General features: G+C 36.3%; 2 protein-coding genes across 17 annotated transcripts in view; one reads left to right on the top strand and one right to left on the bottom strand.

Moving 5' to 3' along the window:
* GLYR1 (glyoxylate reductase 1 homolog) overlaps positions 1 to 22497 on the bottom strand; it is a 38203-nt gene extending 15706 nt beyond the window's left edge. For 4 of the 5 annotated variants that reach the window (XM_012542986.3, XM_023497601.2, XM_003761728.4 and 1 more), the window contains exons 1-5: positions 22359 to 22497; positions 21366 to 21402; positions 20072 to 20151; positions 5885 to 6023; positions 3715 to 3954 (exon numbers count right to left, since the gene is read on the bottom strand). In XM_012542986.3, coding sequence (XP_012398440.1) covers positions 3715 to 3954; positions 5885 to 6023; positions 20072 to 20151; positions 21366 to 21402; positions 22359 to 22396 — 534 coding nt within the window. In that variant the 5' untranslated portion in view covers positions 22397 to 22497. Of the gene's footprint in view, positions 1 to 3714; positions 3955 to 5884; positions 6024 to 20071; positions 20152 to 21365; positions 21403 to 21503; positions 22128 to 22358 lie in introns of those variants that run through there. The other variant, XM_031945065.1, reaches the window with a different exon arrangement.
* A 218-nt stretch (positions 22498 to 22715) lies between these two features.
* Positions 22716 to 23950, top strand: part of UBN1 (ubinuclein 1) — a 43122-nt gene continuing 41887 nt past the window's right edge. For 11 of the 12 annotated variants that reach the window (XR_004230650.1, XR_004230646.1, XR_004230648.1 and 8 more), the window contains exons 1-3: positions 22716 to 22808; positions 23028 to 23120; positions 23426 to 23693. The gene's annotated coding sequence lies outside the window, so the exon portion shown is untranslated. The remainder of the gene's footprint in view (positions 22809 to 23027; positions 23121 to 23425; positions 23694 to 23950) is intronic. The other variant, XR_004230645.1, reaches the window with a different exon arrangement.

The following is a 23950-nucleotide window of genomic DNA, read 5'->3' as shown; positions in this document are numbered from 1 at the left end:
AGGACAGACAAAATAGTTTTAGCTTTAAAATCTATTTACGTTTTTCTAGGCTACAGGAAGCAAGTATCTGCTTATGTATGTTTAAGTGTTCAATTAAGCAAACATATTCATGTATATGAAAGATTACTTTTTATGTGTACAACATTTTTTCAACTTTTTAAAGTGTTCTGACATATATTGCTATTTGTTCTTCAAAGTGTGATAAATGGGATTAGAGCCTAAATGCTTGATCCCTAATCTGTTGTTTTTGCACCAACTGATTTGGTGCAAAGCAAAGGTAATATTCTATTTTTTGTAGTGTGTGTCCAGAGTTCCAAATCTCAATAAATCATCAAGAAATAAAGAGTGACAGAAAGTTGTTCCCCAGAACTCCCATATTAAAGCATAAAGACGTCCTATTCCAGCTATTTTCAAGAAAAGGATCCTACTGTTATTAATGTCAAGCCTTAGGAGCAATATGAATCACTGGCAACACTGAAAATGCAGTTAGGCCTATGAATTCAAATTCTTCCTCACTTACTAAGAGAGTGACTATGGGCAAGTCACTTAACCACTTTATGCTTCAGTTTGCTCATGAGGGAGATGGACTTTAAAGTATCCAAAGTTTCCTTCCAGCTCCAAATCTATGATCCTTCAAGGTAATCTTTATTTTCAGAAAAATGCAAAAAATCTGTACACCAAGTTGATTAATTTAGCATCTCTAGAGAGTTACTAAATCATAAAAGTTGAACTATTTCTTTCTTATACCTTATAGTACTTCTGTGACTAATTATTTGGCTTGATCCCAATTTGTCCACCTAGAATGTAAGCTACAAAATTGTAGCCTGCTTCTTGTACGTTTAGCACCTATTACAGTGCCTGGCATACAGTTGGTGCTTAACACTTATTGATAAGATCACTCAAGGCATGAACTTCAGGAATGGGGGATGGCCTGTGCAAAGACACAGAAATGGGAGATGGAATTAGCAGATGAAAAACAAGGGTAAGTAGTCCAGTTTGAAATCTTTTGTTGTTTTTTACTTTCTTCCTCTCTCATGTTCAACATCTTGCCAAGTTTCTCCCCTCTCCCCCCCCCCCCCCCCCATTTTACTTAGTATCTCTCACAGTCTACTTTCCTTCTCACTGCTCCCATTCCAGAACTGGTTCTCCTTACTCTCCATCTCTATCATTATAGCTTTCTAACAAGTCTTCCTTCTTTGTTTCTCTTGCTCTCCCAACATCAATGCCATTCTTTATAGTCTTACTAAATGGATCTTCCTTCTGCACAGTTATGATCATGACACAGCTAAAAATTTTTTGTGGCTTCTGATTGCTTCCTCAGAAAAGTTTCCTCTTTACAAAACTACAATCTGGCATTAATCCTACCCTCCTAACTTATTTCCCTCCCCATCAAAAATTTTCTTCTATAACTGGATTCCTTCACCCTGTGCTACGCCCCCCCCCCCCAATTTCTTTATTCATGTTAATCTCTACATCTGGCCTATCTTCCTTCCCAATGCAATTATTTGGTTTCCATCCTTCCTTTGAAATATAAATTATTGCCATATTTTCCATGAAGCCTTCCTTTCTTTCTTTGTCAGGAATGACTTTTCTTGGAATATCACCCAGGGACTTTTTTTTTTTTTTTTTTTTTTTTTGCATCTCTTTAAATGTAGTTTTGTGTCAATGTTATCTTGTTATGAGAGCATGATACATAATGATTTCATCAGCTCAATATAAAAATTCAAAACCTAATTCTTAATATGTGAGAATGAGGTTTTAAACTACTTTGAGAGTAAAGACCAAATGACTACTTCTATAGGATGTATCTTCAAGTATCTTCTGCAACCCAGCTTTTATCCTATCTTTTAATTTAGCTGAAATGAAGTAATTTAGTTCAAGAGCTAGGCCAGCAGTGTTTTCCCCAGCTGAAATGGGGCAAATTGGGCTCAAGGTAAATAAATTAATCATAGAAGTACTATGAGGTGTGGTTAAAAAAAAAAAAAAAAGCAATTCAGCTTTTGTGATTTAGTGACTCTTTAGAGTCTGTTAAAACTAATCAACATATAAGATATAAATTTCTAGCAGAGGAAACAATTCTTTTATAATACATTAGTGCAAAACAATTTCATGGGACACTAGCGGCTGGAGTCATCAAGAAAGGGACTCAGTGGATGCCCATCAGTTGGGCTGAATAAGTTGTGGTATAAGAATGTAATGGATATTATTGTTCTGTAAGAAATGAGGAGGCGGCTGATTTCAGAAAAGCTTGAAAAGACTTACATGAATTGATGCTAAGTGAATTAAGTAGAACCAAGAGAATATCATACACATATGTAATAGTATGTGATGATCAAATGTAATGGACTTGGCTCTTTTCAACAATGAGGATCACAGCATAGGACTATCAGTTTTTTGTTGTTGTTTGCTTGTTTTTTTTCCTTTTATTTTACCATTTTGATATGCTTTTTCTTGTGAAACATGATAAATTTGGAAATATGTTTCGAACTATATACGTTCAACCTCTATTGGATTACTTGCTGTCTAGGGGATGAGGGAGGTAGAGAGGGAGGGAGAAAAATTTGGAACACAAGATTTTGCAAGGCTAAATGTTGACAACGAGCTCTGCATGCATTTTGAAAAAATAAAAAGATATATGTATGTGTGTATGTATGTATATTTTAAATAAAGAACTCATAAGAAGTGGTCCTTGAACTGAACTTTAAAGAAAAGGAAGGGATCCTTGGAGAAGAAAAGTAAGGAAGGTATCTTCTCTTTCTCTCCAAAACCAAAAAGGTATTTTATCACTTCTTTCCTATTCAGTTATCTTCCCTTCCAAAAAAAAAATTTTTTTTTAAAATTGCTATGTCAAATACCTTCCCTATCTCGTTATTCATTCTTTCCTTGTTTGTAATTTCACTTTTGCTTCCACTACTCTGCCATGAATGCTCTCAGAGATGACCCAGAACTTTCTGAAAGTGACATTCATTGGCCATTTTTTAGTGTCTATTACCTCCGTACTTTTAATACCATTAACTACTCCCTATTTCTGGAACTTTTCTTCTTCCTTAATGTCAGAAACAAATTACATGCTTCTGGTTATCTCACTTGCTTTTCAGTTGTTCTTTTTCCTTCAGTGATTCTTCTTCCTGTTCTCAAAAGTATGCATTTCCCTAATGTCCTTTTTTTGCCTCTTTTCTGTCTACATTTTCTCCCAATTTCATTTACTCATGGCTTTATGTATCAACTTTCAAGTATGACTGCTCTTCTGAGTGACAGATCTACATCTCCCACTGCCTACAGAACATATCCATCTGAATACTTCATTGGTATCTCTTATATTTATCTATCTTTCTAAAATATGTTAGAGAGATATATTCATCCCTCTTATTTTGGTATTTGTGTCTGTGGAAATTTCATTTTATTGTACCTCCAGAACTTAGTATACAGTAGGTGCTTGGCAAATGTTTAATGAATGAATAAAATTATGTAGTATATAATTAACAAGGATAACTTATGATTGAGGGTTCAGTACAATGGAAGGTTGGAGTGGAATGCTAGAAATATGGTAAAATACTTAAGTCAAAACTCAGTAAGTATAATACATTCACATTATACAAATTCTAACTTGATAATTTTTGACTTACATCATTATGCTTTTTAGTCCTACTCTAAACAAAACAAAACAAAACAAAAGCATATGACTGGTTTCAGAGACCTCCGATACATACAAACCTTCTCATCCTTTGGAGGGCGACCTCGCTTTCTGGGACTCTGTTCCTGAGCCCTTTTTAGAGGTGATTTGGAGCCTCTTTCTGCAGAAGCTGAAGAGACTCTTTTCTTTCCTTCTCCCATATTCTTCCTCACCTTCCCTTCAGATAGGCCAGCTTTGCGTTTCTCGTCTCCTGAATTCTGCTTACTTCTTTCTTCGCTGGAATTACGCCGATTTTTTTCTTCAGCAGAATTATGGGATGACTGAAGGAATACAGAGTAAAAAACAGAGGTATTATTTTTTTTTAAAAACCACCAAGAGCCTACTAAATTCATTGAAGGAACTCTACCAAAAAAAAAAAAAAGCTACAAAATATTTAAGAAAGGCCAGATTTTTTGGATTGCTTGGCAGAATGGATTTCATATATGGGATAGCCCAGAAGGCGTAGATTTATACCAGCATTCTACAAGCTATTAATTTTGCCAGTTACTTTAAAACAAACTTTTATAAGAATTATTATTTTTCCTTAAATTGTATAGAGCGGTACCCAAAAACTTACTAAAAATGTTTGAGAAGAGTGAGTTCCTAGAATTACTCCAAATCTCAGGAATTCTCTTCTGCAATCTTAAAATGACTAACTGCTAAATTCCTTAATTAATAATATCAAGACCTCCAGAATCTGCTAAGATGTTTTTAGTGGTTCATTAACTTTGATTATTTATTTCTGTAGTGCCAATGTGGTCAGGATTATAAAGACAGGGGAAAAAAAAAGTGTTTTACATTTTTCCTCTTTTCCTATAACCCAATCTCCTGGGGAGAGTCTAAAGTAGAACTAGTCTTACTTACTGAAGCAGCAGCTTCAACTATGAAAGTTCATCAATCATTCCTAGTGTTTTCTTTAGTTACAGATTTTAGAAGTTTTTTTTGCTGGCTACATTTTAAATCTTTCAAAGTAACAGAATTCGGATCATAGCACAAACATGACAAAGACATTTTACAAACACAGAGACACAGAAACATACAAAAACAAACAAGAAAGTGAGCAAATCTAATTTTACTTGACTTGGGGTATGCAGGGGAAAAAAAAAAACCACAACAGAGATGCACATAGAAGGCGAATTACAGAGGTGTCTCTTGTTTACTAACTGAACTCTCTTATCCTGCTGGGGGATGAAGCTAGAACAGAGGCAGGTAAAAGTTTGCTGTGGAGGCCAAAGCCAAGACAGAAAAGGCAGGAACTGTTTGTTTGGAGGTTGATAAAGTGTGCAGGAAAAAAACAAAAAACCAAAAACCAGAGCCATACAACAGCAAATTTACAAAGACCAGATGCTATTTATTTTCACCAGAACTGGGTCAAGATATGGGACTTTTTGAATTTTTCTCACAAAGAAAAAGCAAGTTCCATCAAAGGTGAACTGGGATTGGAATAGAAACAAAGGACAGACTCCAGAGAAATAAATTTCTGGTGGTGCCTAGTCCACTCCCACTGGTACTGAAAAGATCACTTGATTCTGTTCTATGTCCAATCTCACTTCTTATACAAATTAATGTCAATCAGATCAGAACCTGACTCTATAACTTCATCAGAGCTGTACAAAGCAGACCGGAGATGGAAAAGTCAAGAGACAAACAGAAGTTTAATTTTAGAGTGAAGAAAATGTTGTTTGTAAATGGAAGAGCCTTTTCCCCTCTAAGAAGGAAGGCTTATCTTGCCTATCTTACATAATACATATCTATTGTCCGTTAATAATCTTTAGGGCCTAAGTTGCTGTTTCCCTAGCTGTTCTTATGGGAACAGTTCTTAAATTGATTGTCTAAAGTTCTGGGAGTCATGATTACTCTATGGCTGTAGAACCAAAAGTTCTGTGATAGGAACAGGAGTACAAAAAATAAGGATTGTAACCATGTTAGATTTGTGTTGGAGGGTGGCTTTTAAGTCTCTGGGAAACAGGGGAAGCTAAAATCATAAATCCTTCAGTGAACACCTGATGCTAGTCAAAGCAACACACTTGTCAGAGAATGAGAGGATTATTGTTATGCCAAAATCAAAGCACAGCTTGCTTGCTGGGACTTAGTTCTAGGAAATGGGTATCTCTGAAAAATATTCTGGCAATAGATTTAATATTCAATAACATAATCACATAAAATACAGTCAATTCTGCATTATGAGTAAATCAAAAAGAAGGATCTTACCTGGTCTTTGCTTTTGGCTTTTTTGAGAAACTCCTCCACAGCATCCACAGCTTGCTGAAATCTTTTACCTTTGTTAATCTTGATCATTTCCTCTTTATGGGGATGATATGGCTTTAGCTGTTCAACCTTGATCCAAGCACTAACAGAAAAACATTGAAAAATTGTGATCTATATCATTAAAAGCAGAGACTTGAATGGAAATGTGACTTTTAACATCATAACAAACTTTTTAAACAGGCAAAAAAAATTTTCCTAATAATAAATTGAACCCAAATATCAACTATATTTTGCAGAATTCTGAACAACAACAACAAAAAAAAAACTCATCATAAAATAAACACCTAATGAATCAAGCTGGAAATGTGGCAGGTAATTAATTTCAAAACATTTTTTCTCAATTACATGTTAAAAAATTTTAACTTAATTTAAAAATTTTAAATTTAAAGAAAAAATTTCACATTTCAAAGTCACTTTCTCCCTTGAGAAGGCAAGTTATTTGATATAGATTATACATGCAAAGTCACAGAAAACATTTTCATATTGGTCATTTTGCTAAAAACTAAAACTATACCAAACAACCTCCCCCAAACTAAAACCAAAAAAGCCCTAGGACTAAAAAAACAAAAACAAAATTAAGAAAAATCAAGTTAAAAAAAAAATGCTTTGATCCATACCCCTTAAGTTCTTTCACTGGAGATGGGTAGCTTTTTTCATAGGCCCTTCAGAATTATCTCGGATCACTGTATTGTTGAGAATAACTAAATCCTTTACAGTTGATCACAGTGCAATATTGCTGTTACTGTGTACAATGTTCTCAATCTGCTCACTTCACTTTCTATAAGTTCATATAAATCTTCCCAGAGTTTTCTGACACCATCCTGCTTATCAATTTCTTGTAGCACATTAAAATTTGTTGTTATTCCCCAATTGATGGACAGCCCCTCAAATTTTCAGCTCTTTGCAACATTTCAAAAAAGAGCTGCCATACATATTTTTATGTGTGTATTTATGAATATATGTAAAATTTTCCTTTTTTCTTTAATCTCTTTAATCTACAGATCTCATAGCATTATTGCTTGGTCAAAGAGTATTCACACTTAACAGTGTAGTAAAGTTCCAAGCAGTTAATGTTGAACAGAAATGGAGAACAACCTATATGATAAAATTATATATTTTATAATACATATTAATGTAATTAATATAATATATAATCTTGTCATATAGGTTGTTCTCCATTTCTGTTTATATACACACACGTATGTATGTATGTATGTGTGTGTATGTGTGTGTGTATATATATATATATATATATATATATATATATAAAACCATAATCATTGGTTTGGTTCAAATGTGTTAGAAGGTTGAGGCAACTAACACATTAATACATTGCTGTTTGAATTATGAAACGATCCAACTCATTTGAAAATCAATTTGGAATTATGTGAGCACTGCCACTGAAATAATAATAGGTTATGTATCTCAAATAGGTTAGACAGCAAGGAAGATCCCACATATACAAAAATATTGGTAGCGGCATTTGTTTTTATGAGATAAAAAAATGGAAACAAAATGTGTCCCCACTGAATCAATGACTGAACTGTATAAGAATTTGATGGAAGACTATTACATTTTATGAAATCATCAATGAGAAAATCAGAAAAAAACAAGGGAAGACATTCATAAATTGATGCAGAGAGAAGTAAACAATACCAGGAAGAAAATATATACACAGCCACAACAATGTAAATGAAAACATCAATAAAAATCTCAGGGAGATTAGATGATTTGTTCAAGGGCACATAAGTCAGTGTCAAAGGCAGGATTTAAACTAAAGTTTTCTTATTCTGAAGACATTAAAGTTATCATTGTGCCATGTTGCCTATTCCATCATTGGGATATGATAAGGCAAACATCAATCAGTATCAACTTTACTATAAATATCTTAAAGTTTCATAGCATAGCCTTCAAAGCAACTATGATGGGTTAAGGAAGGATACAGAAATTGGGTTGCTAAACTACCTCAAGATTTTCTTTTTACAGAGAAATTGTTGGTTGACAATAAACATCAGTACAAAAATGATGTCCATTTATATAGAAAGATGATACCAATGCTGGGTGAAGTTAGGAAGATAATCTGTGAAAAGGAACATAGAAAATTAAATGACACAAAGGGAATGAACCCATCAATCTGTCTCATTAGGCAATTTTATTGCCTCAATTCAATTCCCAAGTCTTTATTAAGCATCTCCTTTGTGCCATACACTATGGAAGGCACTGGGATATATTAAGACAAAAATAAAACAGTCATTGCTCTTGAGGAATTTAAGGAGGGAGGAGTGAGATGTGGACAGAACTAAGTAAATATGAAATACAGACAAGGTAAATACAAAGTAATTTGGGGGCAGGAGCACTAACACTCTCAGGATTAGGAAATCACTTGAAGGTCAAGGCATCTGTATGGAGTCTTGAAAGAAGCTAAGAAAGCAAAGAGTTGTAAGAGAATTTGGAAGAGTATTCTAGAGCATGTGGAACAAGGAATGTTGTGTTCCAGATAGCAATAAGTAAGATGGATTTAGCTAGAAGGCAGAATATACAAGAAGGAGCAATGTAAAAACAGTTTGGAAAGACACGGTGCAACCAGATTGTGAAAGGTTTTAAATACTAAACGAGGAGTTTGTATTTTATCCTACAGGCAACAGGTAGCCACTGAAACTTCTTTGCCAATATACTTTTGAAATACAGCTTTGGCAGCTATGAAGGATGGATTAAAGAAGGAAGAGTCTTGGAGGCAAGAATATCAGTTGGGAGAATATTGTGAGATCTAGGTGAGAGGTGATAAAGGCCAGAATTAGGGTGGTAGCTATGCAAGTGAAGAGGAAGGAAGAATGTGGAAAATATGGGGGAAAGACTTGGCAAGTGATTGAACAAGGATGAGAGATTTACTCTGAAATTGTGAAAAGTGACTAGAAGGATGAAATGGGTTTACCCATTTCCCATTAGCAAGGGGGGTGCTATTATTATTATTTTTTCCCTCTCTTTTTTATTATAGTTTTTCATTTTTTAAAAAAAAATTAATAGCTTTTTTATTTACAAGTTATATGCATGGGTAATTTTACAGCATTGACAATTGCCAAACCTTTTGTTCCAATTTTTCCCCTCCTTCCCTCTCTCACCCCCCCCTCCCTCAGATGGCAGGTAGACCAATACATGTTAAATATGTTAAAGTATATGTTAAATACAATATATGTATACATGTCCATAGTTATTTTGCAGTATAAAAAAGAATTGGACTTTGAAATAGTGTACAATTAACCTGTGAAGGAAATCAAAAACGCAGGTGGACAAAAATAGAGAGATTGGGAATTCTCTGTCAAGGTTCATACTCATTTCCAGTTTTTTCGCTGGGTGTAGCTGGTTCAGTTCATTACTGCTCTATTGGAACTGATTTGGTTCATCTCATCGTTGAAGTTTATAATGATCTCCTGGTCCTACTCATTTCACTCAGCATCAGAGTTCATTTAAGTCTCTCCAGGCCTTTCTGAAATCATCCTGCTGGTCATTTCTTACAGAACAATAATATTCCATAATATTCATATATTACAATTTATTCAGTCATTCTCCAATTGACTCAGTTTCCAGTTTCTGGCCACTACAAAGAGGGCTGCCACAAACATTTTTGCACATACAGGTCCCTTTTCCTCAAGATCTCTTTGGGAAATAAGCCCAGTAGAAACACTGCTGGGTCAAACGTTTGATAACTTTTTGAGCATAATTCCAAATCGCTCTCTAGAATGCCTGGATGTATTCACAATTCCACCAGCAATGTATCAGTGTCCCAGTTTTCCCACATCCCCTCAAACATTCCACATTATCTTTCTTTGTCATTCTAGCCAATCTGACAGGTGTGTAGTGGTATCTCAGAGTAAGGGGGGTGTTATTTAAGAGACTGTGGTAATTCCTTATTAGACTGTAAACTTCTTAAAGCACAGGAAAGGTGTCTTCTTTTTCATCTCTGCCTCTTCCCCACTGCCTATAATAGTACTCTACACAGAACAGATGCTTAATAAATGTGTAATAAATCTTAAGTGAGTTAAATTAATTAAAAAAGTTACTAATGGATACTACCTACTGTAGATCAAACTATTTAGCAGTTTGAAGATTCCTGGGAAATATTTGAACAAATTATGGCAGATGAATGTAATGGAACATATTATAAAGAACAAAAGGAATGGTTTCTACCAAACCTGGTGAAACTTGTATGAACTGATGCAAAACAATACATTCAGTGTAACATTGTAACAAAACAAAACACATCAACAAGACTTATATGATATGAATACAGATCAATGAAATGATCATTGGAGTTAAAATATGATACTTCTTCTCTGGGAGGTCATGAACAAGATATATATCTTCAAATATGGGCAATGTAAGGCTTTTGTTTTACTTTCCTCTGGATATCTGAGAAAAAAGGATTTTTTTTTTTAACCTTTCAACTGGAGGGAGGAAGGGAGAAAGATAAGTGACACAGTTGCCAAAATTTATTTTTAAAAGGAAGAGGAAAAGAATATCATTGAAGCACTGAAAAAGGCACAAGAGAACAGAATGAAGGTCAGTAGGAAATACAAAGCAGAATATCTTTGAAAATAACATCGAATTTGTTGTATATTTGGGAGTAGAAGCAAAATGTCATAGTGTAGATTTGCAACTGCACATGCAATCCTCTTTTTCTGTTTTGTATATGGAAATTCTGGTTTTACATGAAACAATGTATAGAGAAAAAAATAATTTTCTCTTTTTGGCAAGTCAAAAGGATGAAATGTTACTAGGAAAAAGGGAATAAAATTTTTGGAACACATCCAGATATTTAGCCTTCCCCCCAAATTAAATGTAGAAATAGATGTGTATCCAAAAAATGTATCTTTTTTTAAAAAAAAAAATTACAGTCAGAAAAGTTGTATAACTTTTGTTTGTTAACTAATAACAAACAATGATGCTACATCATGATGGATCCTTTTCTTCAAAGAGTGTCTAAGTCAGAAAATGAGTAAATAATGTTCTAGATGCTCCCATTCTAAATTCAATATAACCTCCTCCCCATCAATCTTTAGGCTGAGTTTTTTTACATTAGGGATATTCAAATTTCTTTAATAAAAAGACTGTAAAAATTTCCCTTCCCACCTGCTCTTTATTGACAGTGGAGGGGAGGGAAAATAAAAACCAAAATATTTCTCAAGAGGATTAGTGGGAAGACTGGTGCTATGACTGAACAGACACCCATGAAACATGTCAAGAGAATAGCAAATTTGTCAGAAATGTACTTATAATAAAAACTTTACTATTTCTAATTTCTACTATGGAAGTGATCCTGGATTTTTGAAGAGTACATGCCAGATGAGTGCAAGCTCTGATGTATCCAAATAGGATGAAATGCTGGAAACAAAGTAAGATATTGACAATTTGAAGTTTATTACATACTAAGTGGTTGGAGGTCTGTGTTGATGACAATGAAATCAGATCTTTGAAGTTAAGACAAGTAAGATTGGGCTATGCCAAAATAGTTTAAGATATGCAAGACTGGGCTATACATTGAAATAAAGGCATCAAAAAATTGAAAGTTTTTTTCAGATCATTTAAAAAAAGAACTATTATATATATATATATATATATATATATATATAGTGAAAAAATTTGCAAACAGGAAAGGTTTGACAGATTTTACTTTAATCTAAAATTTTTTTAAGACTACATCTTACCAAATGCTTTATTTAACAATTTTTTTTAATTTTATTTTTTATTATAACTTTTTATATACAAAACATACGCATGGTAATTTTTCAACAACGATCCTTGCAAAACCTTCTGTTCCAACTTTTCCTCTCCTTTCCCCCTCTCCTCCCCCCTTAGATGGCAGGTAGTCCCATACATGTTAAATATGGCTTTAACAAGTTTTTAAGCTGTGCTGTCCATACTCAACTGACCCAGGTTTTTTCTCCATGTCACTCAGCCATATACACTATACCTGCTAATGTGCTCAACTCATACATCAGGGGAATTATTTCCCATAGCACTAAAGTATTAACAGGATTGACAGATAGTGAATGATTATTTTAAGTTTTTCTAGGGTCTTATTTTTTTTTATTCTATGGGGCCATTAGTATTAAACTTGATACTTCCTGCTACTAAAAACTTTATAAAAGTGTCCTTCATTATTTAATTTCACCATCTTCAAGTTTCTTCTGCCATGACTAATGTTAAGGATTGTATGTCAATCATAATGAAAAGGAAAAGAAGCAAAAAAGAAAAAGCAAAGAAATAAGTGACAATATAGAAAAAATAAAACTGTTCCTTGAGAAGAGTCAGTTTACAAAAGCTAAATACATCAGAGGTAGAGCTGTCTCTAGTTATTGTGACTTAGGGCAAATTGGAATCTTCTGTGCCCCATTCCCATTTTTTCTTATCTTTACTTCCCTCAAATACCTTACAACCTCCCCCCCATTTTTTCCTCAAAAAAGTTTTAATGAAGGCAAAATTTGGCAAAAATGAACATGGTCAGAAAGGGGGAAAATTTAATTATTTCTCTTAAACAAACCAACCAGCTGGTACTTGGTAGGGTGGGAGATAATGTTGTCAGGTCACCAAAGGCTATATAGTTTGACTTCTACTTTTTGGTATTGACTTTACAAAAACAAACTTTAGGTGCTTTTTTTTTTTTCTTTTTAAAATCTAGATTATCAGCTGAATGATGTACCTGATATCCCTTGCTTTCATAGACTCTCCTAAAGCAGGGCTTCTTAAACTCATTCCACCTCTTTTCCCCATAGAAATTTTTATGCAATCCTGGGTATATAGGTATATAAAACATGCAGGCAAATCAAACATTTACTACTAATAAATCAGAACTGAGACCCCCATCTCCCCATGATCAGTTACAAGACCCCATATGAGTCATAATCTACAATTTAGAAAGTTTTGCCCTCAACACTGGGTCACTTTAATTTTACCTACTTGGGATCAGTTCTGACTAGAGAAATGACAACTGGGGCTTCAGCAAAATTTTAATAATAAATGAGAAATTTTTAAAAATGAGCAATTGATCCATTATTTCTCAATACTACTTTTTTTGAGAACCATTTTTGAGATACCATTATAAAATGGTATCAATTAGAAAAATCAAGCAACTTCTTAGAAGTAGTTAAAATAATACCAATAAAGTTATGGCAATTTCTTTACTGGTGCAAGACAAAGTATGTACAGTTAGTATTATAGTCCCACTGAAGTGACCCTTAAGAAAAATGTACTACTGTCAATATTGTAGTTCTTATTTCATTTTCTTCTGATTTTCACCAAAGAACATAGTAAAGATGTTGTAGTTTAAAGAAAAGATGGAAGTACAGTGGGGAACATGATATCTAACTTCAAATATCTAAAGATAAGTCATGTGGAAGAGAGATTAGACTTACTACTTTACTGCATAGAGGGCAGGACTAAAAGCAGTAATAAAATTATAGAGATTTAAATTTGATGTAAGAAAAAATCTTGACAGAACTGTCTATAAGGGAAATGGGGTACCTTAGAACTTAGTGGGTTCTTATGTTTGAAAGATTTTGGATCAAGGATTAAGGACCACTTCTGAAAGACATCTTTGTTCGGGTATAAGTTGTAGTGTGGAAGAAGATGAAAACTAGAGAGAGAAGATGATTGAAGGGAATTTCTGGGAGAAGATGGGATTAAAGATATAGATAGAAAAGTTGACTTTACTAGATTTATCTTGAGACAGCAAAGGAAAAGAGAATGGAAGCTGAAGTAGGTGCTTCTGGAAGGGAATCTTCATGTGACTTGGTTTGTTTCTAGATATTTTTCTATTTACCAAAATAGCTTTGAATTCTGTTTTTATCCTAAACAGTGCTGATGATAGCTCCTTCCAATGCCGAGCTTAATCACACCTCCAAATTTAATGAACACACACCACATTCCAATTTCATCACCTAACTTCAGCATGAAAACTTCAAGCTCTATGGGGAGACCAGGCCTGGATAAACCTCTGCAACTTGTGTCTCTCCATCCCAAATTCCTCCCCCTCTCTCCCCAGCTGATCTGATTAGCTTGAGAACAATCCTTTACATCTGCTCTTCTAGCCAAAGGCACTCTCTTAATTAGATCATGCACTCATTACTAAAAATCTTATTAAAGTCAAGATCTCTATCACGTTGATCTATGAAGTCTAAAACTGTCAGAAAAAATTGGAAGGTCTGTAATCTTTATGGGTATTTTTTCTCTTTTTTTTTTAAAATAAATGAAGTACAATGACCTTTAAATCCTTAATTCTTAAACACAAATTGTTTGAAATAGTTCTGGTAAATTTATTTCTTGGGTCCTGGGATAAAAGAGAGAGAATCAAGACTTTCTTAAATGAATTCAACATTAAACATTTATTAAATCCCTACTCTTTTCTAGGAACTGTGTGCTAAATACTGGGGATACAAAGAACAGCAAGATAGCCCCTATCCTCAAGCAGTTCACTGTCTAATGGGGAGACAATATGCAAATAACTATGTATAAACAAAATATATACAGGAAACACTGGAGATGAACCCAGAAGGAATGCACTGAGTTCCCCAATTGTCATACCTAAAAAACAGTAATCTTTTTAGATTGTCCTCATATAGCCAATCCTTCTACTTGCCTTCTTTCCTGGACTTTCTCTAGTACTTAGAGGTAAGGTTAGAATTATACAAAAATATTTCAGGTATAATGACACCATGGTTTTATATAAGGATAGAACCAGGTTTTGGGATTCCCATCGACATTTTGTTGTTGTTGAAACAGCACACTGTGCTAAGATTTGCAGGGAATAACCTACAAGTTTCCCTTTATGAGTTATGATCAATAATTCAGTTTCATTTTATATGCATATTAAGAATCAAAAGGACAACCCAAAGGATATCAAAAAATTGCAAGATAAACATATTAGTAGTTGAAGCACGTTATTGACAGCTTGTATACGTATGAGAAGTAGTAAAGGACGTTATCAAGGACTGGAAAATAAGATGTAAATCCTCTATTAGAGGATTTATGGAAAGTCTTAGACAAAAACTGTAGAATCAGAAAGCATGGTATAGTGGTAATTTGCATCAAAGGAGGGACTACTCCTATCAGTGAAATCATGGCTCTTACCAGCAGTGTGTTATCTTTCAGCTGTCCAAAATAAAAATTCATCTGCAACTTTTTTTGACCATTCACAAAGATGTCTAAGATCTTCTTGTTCATTTTTCCCCACTCTCCTCTTAAGAATTTAATATTATGAGAAATTTCTTTCTTCAGAAAAAGATGTCAAAAGTAATCCTAAATCACTGAAGAATTATAAGGAGAAGTCCTTATAATGTATCCAGGAGTACCTATTCATCCTTACTTAGTTTCCACAATCTAAGCCAATTTCTTAAATATGACAAAACAATTCTTTTCCCTGTAATTCTCTGGTAACTTGAATTTTTAAGGCAGCTTTTAGTAAAGAACCTTGTTGAAGACTTAAAAACAGGAGTATCTTAGATATTTTGAATTCTTCCCTAATCCACATATTTATTCACTTCTCAAATAATTCTAGTGAATTTATAAGGCATTCAAAATCAACGTTGCTTTTCTCTCTCAGGTTATTTTATAGTTCTTCTCTTTACAAACTGTCAAGCTTCCCAAACTCAAGTCTTGATTCCAAACAGTCAGTCACATCGTTCCCTTCAGTCACACTCTACCACCCTGACTAGAAGTTCTTGCTCCTTTGTCAACTGCTATAGTATTCACCTACTCTTAGAAAGTCAACAAATTAAGAGATGAGAGGACACCATTATTCCCAATCCACCTGTATGTCAAGGTGAGAACATAGTAGTATTAGTGTTTAGACTTTTTAGGGATTTGGAGCTTTTCTTTTGCACCTCCAGAAGTTAGCATAGTTCCTGTACATAGTATATGTAAAAACACCACCACCACCACCACCACCACCACCACCACACGATTAAAAAAAGGTCTTAAGCACTTTGCTAATCTTAAAAAGCCAATTAAATATGAGCCATTATTATATATTGATGTAGTAAGAGCATTAACTCCTAGTTCCTTATCATGCTGGCTATTCTAGTTTTAGCAAGTATTAAATAGTACTTGAGACACAACTGGTCCAGAGGACTAATAATCAAACCACTGACCTAGCTTCCTGCTGGCCTAAGCACAAAAGCCTGTATAGGAAAACTCAGGATCTCTTCTTTTGAGGTTTCTGATCATCTGCCTAGCATGATCAGCAAAGAGACAGGGAAATTGTACCCAAATGAATTAATGCTGCATATTTGCTGAATGGCTTTTCAATGTTATGGTTATATAACTAACTTCTGTTAATCTGCTAGATGTTTGACAAATATCTTTTTGTTCTAATCCTGAAATTGAATCTTTAGAGGAGCCTGAGTTAGGTGAGAAGGGAAAAAGTGGGTTTTCACAAGTGATCATTTACATCAGTTCACTTTTATAGTCATATAACCGAGTAGTGAATACTTTAAGTACTTAACAAAGCATCCGGTAGAACAAAATGTGGATTTAAGCTCTTCTCCTTTTAACACATTTCCCATGGCCATCTTAAAACAATATAAGATTTCCTGAAAGATATGAATATATATATATATATGAAATATATCTATTCTATGATAGAAAATATCAAGACAGACTTTTTTTTTTTTTTTAAAACAAGGTTATGACTCCTTGAGGTGTCTGTCAATGTCATGGACAACGTCCAAGAGAATCCAAATGGAAGGGTTCCCCATAGTTAGTAAGGTCCTCCGGATGCTCTTGTTTGCAGATCAGAGAATCATAAAGAGTAAGCTGGAACGGATGTTAAAGGCCATCTAGTCCAACCCATTTTTTATAAGTGAAGAAAGTGAGGCCCAAAAAGGTGCCTGAATACTATTTTTTCTGATTCTAAAGGCAGTGTTCTTTTAATAGTGCTGCTCAGAAGATATTGTGCCATGTACATCGGGTTCCTGGAATGCTGGAAAGCTTCAGAAACAGATCTATAACTACTTATAAGAATTCAGCTTAACTATCCACAAAGAAAAAACAAGTAGATGAAGAAAGTCTATTGTCTGAACAATAATAAAGATTTGGATGACACACACTTGAATGATGGAGTTGACAGAAGTTCTGTGCCTAGAATTCAACTAAAAAAGGGCTTTAGGTTGTATTTGGGAAAATACACAGTGCTAATTTCTTTAATGTCCTAAATTTCTTTTGGAAACAAAGGCCTGTCTCTTTTACCATGGATATTCTTCATGTGGTTCTATATGTGAGACATGAATACCAATCTCCTTACAAGTGAAGTTGTAGGTCATCTAAAGGGAAATAGGAAAAATGATAGATATGCAAAGGCACATAGCAAATCACGAACAAGAAATGAGCAAGAGTTCAAGAAGCACTTATGTTATTCTCAAAGAAATGTACGAGTGGGAAAAGATGATGGATCAGTCATGTAGTATAAAGAAAATCACAAGCAGTGAAGGGCTTGGGTACTCACACAATGTGAACAGGAAGTTCCTTTATTCCTGTAGATAATTTGAGAGGACAAATAGAAAATCTCCACAAAATGAGGTAAGGATGAGTTATAATTTGCACCTTTGAGGGACAGTATCTACACTGATGAGATCATCAAACAGATCCATCAGAGTATCAAAACATATTTGAGCAAATATTTAAACAATAATAAATTCATATAGAACATTTAAGTTTTGGCCACAATATATCTATAATATTATATGTGCTAAATATTATTTCTACTTAATAGAAGAATAGAACGACTCATATGAAGTGGCTTTTATCTAATCACATACCTAAAAAGTTTTTGAGTTAAGATTTGCAGTTCTATCTCCTGACCTTAAGTATCCTTGTTCTAATATATGATCTTGTTTTAACTGTACACATAGCAGGTATTTAATATTTATTGAATGAACTCACTTTTTAAAGCAGTGAGATGTCTTTTGTGTCATGAAAAAAATCTAGCTTTGACTTCACATATAAAATGGCTATTGTATTTCTTCCCTTCTTGATGAGTGGGGGAGGGGTAGAGGAAGAAAAAATTTTAACTGAACATTTTTTAAAAAGGAAAAATAAATCTTGATATCTAATCTTTTATAATATCCACATAAGCCTTTTCATGTCAGTTTGTAAGAACAAACAAATCATCTCTAACTTCTGAAGGTAGCATAATATATACTGTAGTGCTTTTAAGGAACTCACATTTTGTAAATATTCACAAGTAAATCTTTTAAAAACTACTTTGACAACATCTAAGTCTCTGCTATGTTAACAGTGTTCATTAAGTGTAATAATAATGTACATCAACATTGCATGTGGTTTCCCAGGAGTTATATCCCGAGGATTAGGTCTCTTTTAAATAGTTGTAGATAATTTTATAAGCCAAAGCTCTATTTCCTTTAAGACTCACAACAAAATTAAAATAATTTTAAAGACATCAAAAGATCTGTTGGCTGTACATAATACAACTTAATGATTAAGCTACTCAGAAAGCTGAATAAATGAATGAAAAAGCAAGTGGTAAACACTTTTTTATCTAGTTTGTTATAGACCTTGGATAGGGCAATGGATTTCAAATTTCAATGGCTTTGGTTTTCTGCTATCTAAAACAAAAGTAGTCAAATATTTGGTAATGATTAGAATTTAGTCATCTGTTTTCATAAAACAAAGAATACATCTATGCAACTAGAGGAGTGGAAATAGTTTTGGATTTGTAGTCAAAGGACTTGGGTTCAAATCTTCATTTTATTCCCCCATCCTAGACAGGTCACAACATCTACAGCCTTCTTTCTATTTGTAAAATGAGAGGGTGGGTCTAGATAGTCTTTTAAGAACCCTTAAAAAAAATTATATGAGTTTATTAACTATTTCATAAAGAAACCATGCCTTTAATGTCAACATAATATAGCTTCTACAATAAATAAACTACCTTCAGAATTTAGTTTGTTACTTCCTCAGCTTCTTAAATATATTCACTTTGCTTTGTATCAATATCTTCAGCCATGCACTGCCTCAGGTTATTTACAATTTGTACCAGACTAGTATCAAGAACAGTGTCTTTCTTCCATGGAAGAAAGTCATACTATTTTTATGGGATATAAATAAGACTTATGTTAGGAACTAATTGGCAGATAATAAGTTCCTTAATCGGTACTGTGGGTTATTTATTTTTTAATCTGCTAGCATCGAGCACAATGCTTTGGATATAAGAGCCAAATCAATTCTTATTTGATAAATTGAATTCAGGGGCCTTTTCTTTAGAGCACGCCTGCTTGTTTGCAGGTTATACACTATGATTAAAAGAAACTTTCTAAAGTTCACAAAGTGGAACTCACTTGTGATCTTGCTGATTTTACCCACTTCCCTGGCTATAATTATAATGTTTACGCAGATAACCTCTAATTTTATATATGTAGCCCTAAACTTTCCCAAGTTCCAGTTTTGTATTTCTAATTAGCTACTTCATACTCAACCTCATTATATACAAAACAGAATTCAACCTTCCCCACCCAAATCTGTTCATCCTTCCAATTTCCCTTATTAACAGCACCTTCTTTCTCCTAGTCACCCAAATCTGAACTCTCACAACCCTGATATGATTAGCTTCCAAGTCCTGTTAATTTAGTTACATACTATCTCTCACAGATATATGTACCTCTTTATCAAATTGATACCATCCTAGTTCAGGTCATTATCATATTTCATCTTGGCTACTATAATCGACAATCTTCTTAATTCTCTTCCATCTCAAATTAATCATTCCTAGAGTTGCCAAATTAATTTTCTAAATGCACAGATATAATGACCACGTATACCTATACCTGTCCTCCTTGTAAATCTAAAATTGTCTATAGAATAAAATCCATCTCTTCTTTCAGAGAAGGCTCAGTTTAGATATCACCTCCTCCACAAAGCTTCTCTTACCGACTCAGATCAAAGGGATTTTCCCCTTTGCCCTTATCACCTTCTACTTTGTGTCATCGTTATCTACCGGGTCATAATACCTCATATTAGGTTGTAACTCCTCAAGACCAAGGACTTAAAAAAAAAAAAAATCTTTATATTCCCAGTCTTATATAACAGAGCAGGTGTTTATTAAATGAAGTGAAGTTTACTCACTGATCTTCTGTTCCAAAAAACTTCACGAAGAAGCACTTCTTTCCACGAGGTTTCTTCAAGTCTTTGGGTGGATTTACAATCTATAGGACAAAAGGGAAAAAAGGCTCAGTTATGACAATTCAAATATTTATTAAGCATGTAATGTGAGGCTCTATGATAAATACTAGAGAAACAAAGGAAAAAAAAAAGCAATACCTGCCCTCAAGAACCTTACAAAGCTTACCAAAAGAAATTTTTCCTTTATCTCTAGTTTTTCAGAGAAAAACCCATGGAAAAATACAGGAGGAATTTTTACCAAAATATCCAATTGGCCAAGGCAATATGTAATTTTCTATCATACTAACAGAAAACTTTCAAATATCCAAGATCTTATAGACAGATACTTATTGTGTAGCAAAGATGTTCAACTATTTCACAAGAGATATCACCTACTTGGTAAAATTACTTGATCACTGTAGCATATTAGAATACTACTAGTAATATTTGACAATTTGGGATTTCAATAAGGGCCATGTACATGTGGTTAGAAAATTATCAGACTCCTCCAAAAAGCTGATCAAAGTACACAGACAGAAAACAAATGACAAATAAATAATTAATAGCTGTGGACTTTTAAGGACACTAGATTAAAAAAAAAAAAAAAGACTGACAAATATTTCATTTACCTGTGTCAAAGAAAATAAAAAAGGGGACCAAGCAATATATGAAGAACTATGATATAAGAGATACCAAATCTTTATGAGTTATTTGTTGCTAGAATCAATAGGATTATAGAATCAGAAATGATCCAGATTATAGTGTTCAACTTCCTTAGAAAAGGAAACAGACCTAGAGAGAAGTGACTTAAGATTATGCATGAAATTAGCAGCAGTCAACATTTAACTATGGATTCTTTTGACTCTATATCCAGCACTTGCTCTATTCCATATCCCTGCCCCTCTCTGTCATTTTGCTGGATAAAAAGATTTTTAAAGGGAAAACATTTTGACTATTGACTTAAAAAATGTTAATTTTCCTCCCTCAGGATTTAAATGCCTTTTGAGCATTTAAAAACTACAGACCTCTAAAATAAGGTCAATTTTGTTTGCTGGCTAATTTTGCCTCTCCTTCCGCATTACTTCTTTAATAGAACAAACCTAGAGATTTCCTTTTCTGAATCAAGAAGTGATTCAGATAGGCACAGCTTCGTCTACATCAAAATCAGATTTGTTAATTACTTGGACTTTTGGCAATACATTTCAGTTTTTCTTAGAACAAACTGCTTGAAATATTCCTCTGGCATAAAGACACTTACCTTTCCTGGCCAAGGAGGATACCTGCCCAGCTTCCCCCTAAAGAAAAAGCAGAGAGTCAGCTACTTATACTAGAAAATCTTGCCCATCCACTCCAACCCACCTTGCCTATAATTTAGGTCCCAAATCTGAGTTCACACCTTCTTAAGTCCAAGGACAAAGCTTACGATGCTTTCTATAAGAGACTTCCCTCTTCTCTTTCAAAGTGCAGTTTTACTGTTTCAAACGAAGCTTCTTAGTATCAAAAAATGAATTACACAAACCAATAGCGGTAACAGTAAATCTTTTTTTTCCTCTGGCAATCCAAGGGCCACGAGGGGAGGATAAGAACGTACTGCGATCTCTGCCAGCTTAGAGCGCACAAGAGAAGTCCCTCCCCCCACTATTTCTTCATAGAACTGAGCCAACGGTCCGGTTTCAACACCACAGTTGGTAGGTCCCCGCGGAGTCGCCACCGCAGCGGTTCGGTCCGGTTACTTCGTTGCGCAGCTAGATAGAACCTGTCCCACCAAACGAGCCGCGGGGCTTGGCCATCTGGATCTTCCTGCCAGAGAGTCCCGAGTCGACCCCTGGGACACGGTGACCCGAACAGCGTACGATCTGAGCTCACCCCATGGCACCAGCTGGAGCCGGCAGCGCCCCGCCGACCGCACTCTCCCCCTTCCAAACCCGGGCGCCCGGAGACACCCCAGGGAAAGTCTTCGTAGCGGGGCTTCGGGAAGGAACGGCAACCCCTTGAGGCCATCTCTACCTCCGGCTGCCCCCCTTTCCCCTCCAAGGCCGGGCTGCCCCTTCCGTCCGGCTCCTCTCCCCACCCCAGCGCCCCCTCCCTCGGTGCCGCCTCCGTCCCTCAGCTCCGTTCCTCCCTGCCAGCATCGAGAGACAAGCCAGAAAGCTCAGAGTGTTTGAGGCAGGGCTCGGGGTCTGTAGCTTGGGGCGGAAACCAACGTTCCCTGCTTCCCCCATCTTCCCGAAGGGGCTCCGTCGCTACTCACCATACCAAGTCTCCGAGCCGCAGACTCACAGTCGCCATCTTACCGACTTAACCACCCACAGCGCACGGGCTGCCGGGACTTCAGGCCGACTTGGTGCCGCCCATTGGCGTGGCTCTTTCCACGTGACAGGGGCCGGCTGTCATTCCCACGCTGCTCCGTGACGCCACCACGCCCCCGAAAGGCATTGGGTGGTTTGGCGGCACGTGACCTTAACGCCGGGCCTCCGCGCGCCGAACCCCTAGACTTCCCGTTACCCCTCCCCCCTTTTCGTTGCCCCCCCCCCCCCCCCCCCGGCCTCCGGCGCGTGATAAGCGAGCGCCCCCCGAACCGTGACGGCTGTGGCTGAGAGGACGGGATCGTAACGGGGGCGGCTACGACTGTGGGGACGCACGGATCCGAACAGCTGACAGATCCGGCCGCGCGCCTTGCCCCGCCCCCCCGGCAGCGCCGGTAACCCTCCCCCGCCCAGGGCCCCGGGACAGCAGTTTTCCCCCTTCCGTCCGTTACGGCGGTTGGTCTCGATGCGTCCCATCCCCCTGCCCCCACCCCCGCGGGTCCTGGGGCTATCCTCTCTCTTTCCTCGGTTCCACTGTCTGGCCCGAGCCCGAGCCTGAATCCTTGCTCTTTTCCCCAACCCATCACTGGGCCGGTCCGCTGCTTTCTCCCCAGGAGCCCCAGACGGAGCCTTGGACTCGTGCCCTCCGTGCGGCCTGGAGTCTGTTCCTCAGTCTGCACCTGCGCTTTCGGCTGTCCCCGGCCTGGGTGGGTTGGGGACGGTGTTCCGTGTTCTTTACGTCAATGTTTCAGCCTCTGTGTCCTGGGGCAGGGGAGGCTGCTGGGGTCACTACTCCCCCTAGGGCTTGGGATGAGGCGACCCCTGAGGTAGTTAGTGCTCGGAGATGCCTACCCTTTGGCCTAGGAGCCCTGGTGTGGGCTGTGTCCGGCCCCTAGCCTCCCAGGGCCATGAGTAGTGCCCTGTGTCGAACCACCTTGGCCACATTTCTAAAGCCTGCATCCGGAATAGCAAGTTCCCAGCCTAACTGGAAGTCTTCCTGTTTTCCCTTTAGTTGTTTCAGGTGTCTTGAGGGCATTTCTTCAGAAAGGGCTTTCCTAGGACTCGTCACCTCTTCCTAGGACTCGTCACCTCTTCCTAGGACTCGTCACCTCTGGGAATGGGCATTGAGGCTAGATGGGCGGCACGTTTGTAGGCATGCTCGAAGACCCAGCGGATAGACAAAGCTGTGGCATATGGGTCTTACCCCATCATGAGGAAAGCCGGCTGGAAATCGGGTCCATTTCAAGGTGCTATATCTCAGAACAGCACTTGTGACAAAGGTGTGTTTCATTTTTGTTTGATATTTTCTACACGCTGTAATCTCTTAACCTCAGACTGATTTTTAGAAATAAAGTTGTTATAACGAGGGATAGTTAAAATTTAGTTAAATGTTAAAAAAAATATACACTTCAGAGTTGGAACAAGCAACTTCTATGGATTATTCAAACTATTCTGTTCTGGAATTTTGTTATATTGTTACTGGAAATGAGTAAATAAGTGGTCTTTTGGGGATTTTGTGGTATTGTTATGCAGTTTT

The sequence above is a fragment of the Sarcophilus harrisii genome, chromosome 1 (assembly GCF_902635505.1).
Source record: "Sarcophilus harrisii chromosome 1, mSarHar1.11, whole genome shotgun sequence".
NCBI classification, from domain to species: Eukaryota; Metazoa; Chordata; class Mammalia; order Dasyuromorphia; family Dasyuridae; genus Sarcophilus; species Sarcophilus harrisii.
Note: the sequence above shows the minus strand (reverse complement) of the source record. Positions and strands in the feature narration are given on the sequence as shown.